Genomic DNA, 6120 nt, shown 5'->3' with positions numbered 1-6120 from the left:
ACTACATCCTTTTGATTTCCTGAGCCATTTTCTTCTGTTCCCAACCTGTGCCTCTCTTAGAGAAATCAGCTCCTGGAGAAGCTAGACAACCTCTCTCTGCTCAGTTGACTGACAAAAATAAACAAACTTACCTCTTTGAAAATCAATCAAAGCTGGCAGAAGGAAGAAGGAAACCCTTCACTAAAATGGGAAAACTAGTTTCCCCATCTTGATTTGTTCTATTTTGTAGTTCAGTGATTCTGTATTTTGCCTTTGTTTTTAATAAGCAGCAGAGAGAGCATCTTGTTTTTAGTTGTTGCTCAGTAATGTTTACTTCGACTAAGGACTTTCTCAGTCTCATGCTCTGCCAGGGAGGAAGGGAAGCCAGGAGGAAGCACAGACAGGACACCTGACCCAAATTGGCCAAAGGGGTATTCCATACCACAGCATGTCATGCCCGGTATATAAACTGGGGGAGTCACCCGCAAGGCCCAAATCGCTGCTCGGGTCGCGCTGGGTATCGGTTGGCGGGTGGTGAGCAGTTGTGTCCTCTCCTCTTGTTATTTCCCTTATCATTATTATTGGTAGCAGTAGTGGTTTGTATTATACCTTAGTTACTGGAGTGCTCTTATCTCAACCCGTGGGAGTTACATTCCTTCGATTCTCCTCCCCATCCCTCCGGGAGCGGGGGGAGGAAGGAAGAGGCAGGGAGAGTGAGCGAGCGGCTGCGTGGTTCCAAGTTGCCGGCTGGGCTTAAGACCATGACACCCTGGTGGCGGGTGGCCCAGCCTGCCAAGGGCAGCATGTCCTAGTGGCCTTTGCTGGCCCCTCCCCTCCACCACCATGTTGAGCTAGGGAAACTGAGCCCCCAGTGCCCCAACACTGAAGTGAGACCCACAGAATCACTTGTCTTTCTTCCTTTTGACCCTGGCCAGGCTCAAACTGCATGAGAGCTTGACCCTGCAGACATGGCTTACACTGCTCTGGGGTCACTGCCAACCCATGACGCGTGTATCCCATTGTACTATGGGCAGTGGATGTGTCACCCTTTGGAAGTGCTTTGGTTGGGGATAAAACAGCAAGGTCCTGCCATGGAGGCAGTGATAGGTATGCATGGGTGATAGGTGATAGCATGGTGGCAATCTTCTTCAGGGTAAGCAGAGGGTGTTCAGCATAACAGGTGAATTTCCAAACCTGCCAAAGTGGCTCTTCCCATGGAGGGTGATGTGAGAAGTTCCTCACTGCAGGGCACCAAGGACAATCTAAAGCTGGGTTTGGCACCAAGGACAATCCAAAGTTTAAAGCTGGGTTTGAAATGCAGCTGGAGGATGTATGGAAGAGAGGAAAATATCTACCAGGCCTTGTTAAACACGATGCCAGGTTAAAGAAGTAAGTTGTGCCAAGGTGGAGCAGGGCAGCCACAGCCCCCAATCCCACTCCAAGCAGTGGTTTTGCCACTGTAACCCATTACCAAGTTTTGTTCCCAACCAGCCAAGCTGTTTTGGTCAGCAGAACCCCATTAGCAATGACATGAGGCAACAGCTTGGGGAAATTTTTTTCCTTGTCCTTCTTCTTTTAACCTTTATTTAGAAACTACATTATTCACCAAAGTCTACAAGGTTTCTCTGTACAGGTCCCACCAGGTGAAGAGCAACACTGAGAGATTTTTGCACGTAGCCCTGGCTCCCTTTAAGCATTGCTACAGAGAGCGAGAACTGTCCCTGCACATAGGATAAATATACAGCCCAATGTACTGTACTTGACATAAATTATGGAGGTGTTAATTTGGAAAGTATTCCTGAACTTGCTCCCATCGGAAGGAGGGAGGGATGGGAAAGTGAAGGAGTGTTACATGCTGCCTAAGCCCAGTGGGCACAGAAAGTGCCCTCAGGGCTCTGCCCTTAGCTGCTGGCACTTGCCCCAGGGGCATGGTGCCGCTGGGTGCATCACAAATCAAATTTCACAGTATCACTGCCAGCCCCAGTACCAACACTCAAGCCCTGGCAGCAATGGGCTCTTTCTCTTCTCTTTCTCAAATTTGCATCTTGTCTGAGCAGACGAAGGACATTTGCTGAGAAGTGGTGTAGTTTGGCTTGAAGTTGCCTTTTTTGGCTGGTTTATGCCCTTTTTTATTTATTTTCAGACCTGGGGAACATACAGACTTGGAGTAAATGAAATAGGCCCGTTTCCAAAACACATTAAGAAAAGGAAAGAAAAAAAAAAAAGGCACTGCACAGGGGGACCTTTGAGGTAGTCTAAATTTTTTCCTTTCAATGTCTGGCACCAGGGAGGGAGAGAGAGAGAGAGCACATGTGCCCATGTTTTGCTGTGCATGGTCAGGGCCATGGATGTGGCTGTGTGTGCCCCCCCCGCCATGGGGCACAGGGACATCTCGGCTTGCAAGTCGTATGCACAGGGACATCTGCGTGTGCAGAGCCTGTGCCTGGAGCTGGCACACCAGTGCCCGGGCACACATGTGGCTTTGCGTATGCCTGCGTTTTCGCTCACGCCTGCAATTGGTGGCTGGAGAGTATCTGTGGCCCCTGTGTGGCCACGTGTCCCTCTGTGTTGGGGGGTTTCCACCACAGCAGCTGGCTTGGGGCTCCCCTTGACAGCTCCAGTGGCTCTTTCAGCCCAAAGAAAAAGGGCCATGTCTTGTGATACCACTCCGTCATGCTCCTGGGCCTCATCTTTCAGAACAAACACTGCAACAGCCCTGAAAGGAGCAGCTGTGGTGCAAAACACCAGCCCCTCTTTGCCGTATCTCCTTGGACCCCACTCCATGTTCCAGGGCAGGACCAATGCTCTCCGACCTGCCCTGGAGCACAGAGCTCACTGTAACATCAGGGCTGAGCCCAAGCAGCCACACATGGGGTCTTTGGGGGCTGTCGTCCCTATTTGAGGCAACCCCACCAGGACAGCACTGCTGCAAGGAGAGAGTCTCACTGCAGCAAGCCCCCAGGATGCCTGCACCCGAGCTGGAATACCGGGTGAGATAAGCCCCTGGGCCACTGCAGCTGGGGCTGACTAAGTTTCTCTGCTACTTCCTCGGCCAGGGGCAAGGGCAGCCTGCCTTGTCCTTTCCCTTTCCTGTCAGGAGGAACAAATCCCTGAGGAATTTTGGCTGGGTGCATTTCTCCAGAGTGCACGAACAGCAAGGCCAGCAGAGGGGCTGGGGAGTCAAGCACAGCCTGGGCTGGTTCCAGGAGCCAACATCGTCTGGGACCCTCTACTGAGGACAAAGACCCCTAATGGGGGCTCGGGGCTGGTGGGGTCTGGCTGCAGAGGAGAGCCCCCTTCCCCAGCTGTGTGGTGGGGACACAAGAGAGGACTTCAGCAGGGGGGAACCCGATGCGCACAGAGTCAGTGTCACTAAAACCTTGCATGGAGGAGAAATTTGAGATAATAAATAAAATCCCCTTGACTTTTGAGCCGTAGGGGGCTCACACACTTGTAAACAGCTCAACTCCCTTGGAGCAGCTTCCCTGGATAGCCAGACCCTGAACATCTCCAAAAAATGCCTGTGCCACATCCCTCCCTGCCTTCCCCCACCCCACAGTTCATCATGCTCCAGTGGAGGTGGTACCTAAACCAGAGCACAAACCCCTCTGCCCTCTCCATCTCTCTCTCTTAATTTTGTGCTAGATTTGTTGTGTTGTGTTGTTTTTTTTCTTTTTCAGCAACCCCCAACCCAGCTGGAGATAAGTGAACCACATTACAGTACAGGAACAAACACTATTGCAAACCCTGCCCGCGAGCGCAGTGTCTCTGCCCTCCTCACCCCAGAGGGAGATGCCCCTGAAGGACTTGTGTGCCATCAGCAGAGGCTCTCCATCCTGGAGCAGGGAGCAGCCCCACCAGTCCCAGCTCTCCAGAGAGACTGAGCTAAAGGACATTGAGTTTTCTCGAGCATGTCAAGTTACTGTGGACCAAGTCCCACATTTGGAGCAACTCTGGAGGCAGCAGTTTATGAACCACCAGCACACTCCGGAAAAAACATGGCTCCTTGTTCATCTTGCTGTTCTTGTTCTTCACAATGCCAAAAGTTTTGAAGCCCTCATGCCCAACAGGTGCTACTTTAAGGACCTGCAAGCACATCCCTAGGAAGACATCGTCGATGGGGTACAGCTCCAGCGTCTCCGAGGTCTTGTGCAGCCTCTTGGCAAGGTGTCCATCCATGATGAAGCCCCCACCCCCTACATAGGGTGGGTAGTTGCTTTTGTTGTAGAGGGCGCTAGGGATGTAGTACTTGTTCTCCTTCTTCCGGATTGGCTTGGCTTTGTAGAGGACATCTCCCACGAAGAGGTCCTCTCCCTCCTTCTTGTCCTCCAGGAACTCCAGGATGTTGCTGGGATTCACAAACACATCATCGTCACCTTTGAAGATGAAGTGGACATTGTCACAGTAGATATTCAGCCACTTCAGGAAATGGACCTCTTTGAGGGTGAGGTTGAAGAAGGTGTCCAGGAAATCCCACTGCAAGATGTCCCCATAGATGTGGTTCTCATAATCCAGCAGTTTCTGATAGTTGGCTCTCTCCTCCTCCTTGGAGGCCGTGCCCAGCAAGAACAGCGTCTTGATCCTCTTGCCATCCACATTCTTCTCCTGTCCCCAGGTTCTGCGGATGGCTTCACGGCGGTCGTGCTGTGTAATGATGGACTTGACCACAATGAGTAGGTAGACGTTCCCGCTGCATTTTTCAGGGTGGTTGATCAGCATGGGGAAGTAGCGGCAATGCCGATAGAGCAGGAACTGCTGGAAGTTGGGCTCCAGCCCTTTGAACCAGTCCACCTTGCTTAAGTTCTGGTTGGCTGAGCAGTTGGTAGTGGTGACATCCCAGGATTTTGCTTGCTTTGCCGTCATGCTCTCCTTCCCAGGAGCTTTCTCCTTGCTGTTCCAGAAAGTGCTGGTGATGGAGAAGGCATTGTCTCTCTTCTGTGTTTTAAGGGGTTCCAGCAGGACCATGTCTTTCTGCTGCTGGCCCTGTGTGAAATGGCTGGGTGCCATTCCTCGCTGCAGCACTGTCACTGTGATCACCAGCAAGAAGGAGAGGCAAATGGTTTTGTAGATGGTCTTCTTCCTAAAGGGACAAGAGAGGGGAATTAAGGAGAGGAAACTGCAGGCTGTGAGAGGCCTGTCTGCACAAGCACCTCCCGGAGAGGTCACAGGATGCTCATAATCCCATCACCCTTTGACAGGCAACAGCTTTGTGGGAATTGCTCCAGGACACCTCCATGCGTGCTTTTCCCACCTGCATTCTGCTTGCAGGGCAGCTCTGGGGGACTGCAGGGACAGGCACAAGGCACATGGCTGGTGACTGCAGTGTCATCTGATAACCCCACAACTGCACAAAGAACTGGCAAGCATTCACGGGAAAGAAGTAAATGGGTTGAGAGAGAGAGATGATGAAGTCAGGCTGAGAGCTTCAGCAGAGCAGCCATTTTGGAGGAAAGGCCCAACTGAAACCGCTGTTTCAGCCATCTGAAAACTGCAATTTAGTACAAGAGAAGAAGGGATTTATTGTAGCTCCAAAACAGACATACTGGCCGTGGCCCTAGTAGACTGGCGTCACAGGTTACACAACACTGGGGAACCGGAGCCGGGAAGACTACAGGAGTCAACATGAAACAGGCATTGCAGTTTCATTTCAAAATGGCAGATCAGGACCCAGAAAAATGCCATTTGAGACAAATTTCAAACTTCAGTGTGGAAAAGACATCCACCTCAGGAACCAGCATTTCTGGGGGCTTGAGTAGGATCGTCCCGTGGCCCTTGGGACAGCGGAATGCTGCACCCAGGGATTACTGGTGCACCAAATACCCCCATACTGCTTTTCACACAGTTGAAGGTGGGTTTCTCACCCTGCTGCCATGGAGGAGAGGAAATGCCTGCTCTGCCCATCTGTGCTATGCTGCCCTGGAGTGCCCTGCTCCCCTCCACAGCTGGCACATCTGCACCAATTTCTTCCTGCCACAGTTCCTGCTTGCTCCAGCTGCCTTGGCCACTTTCCCATGCAAATGAGCACTGGACACGGGGGGCAGCAGCTGAGCTCCATGTGCCCACTGGGGTCCCAATGGCTTCCCAAGGGCAGCCCCAGCTCTGGCTGCTCCCACATGGATGAGACACATGAGGTGCTTGGTG

General features: G+C 52.0%; 1 protein-coding gene across 1 annotated transcript; it reads right to left on the bottom strand.

The window, feature by feature from the left end:
- Positions 1 to 3651: 3651 nt before the first annotated feature.
- B3GNT7 (UDP-GlcNAc:betaGal beta-1,3-N-acetylglucosaminyltransferase 7) lies at positions 3652 to 5054 on the bottom strand. Its single transcript, XM_010014285.1, has one exon. The coding sequence runs from the start codon at positions 4984 to 4986 to the stop codon at positions 3865 to 3867; it is 1122 nt and encodes a 373-aa protein (XP_010012587.1). The 5' UTR covers positions 4987 to 5054; the 3' UTR covers positions 3652 to 3864.
- Between the last annotated feature and the right edge of the window lie 1066 nt (positions 5055 to 6120).

This window comes from Nestor notabilis, unplaced genomic scaffold (genome assembly GCF_000696875.1).
Source record: "Nestor notabilis isolate BGI_N333 unplaced genomic scaffold, ASM69687v1 scaffold11765, whole genome shotgun sequence".
Classification (NCBI taxonomy): domain Eukaryota; kingdom Metazoa; phylum Chordata; class Aves; order Psittaciformes; family Psittacidae; genus Nestor; species Nestor notabilis.
The sequence above is the reverse complement of the archived record's forward strand: the minus strand, read 5'-3'. Positions and strand labels throughout refer to the sequence as shown.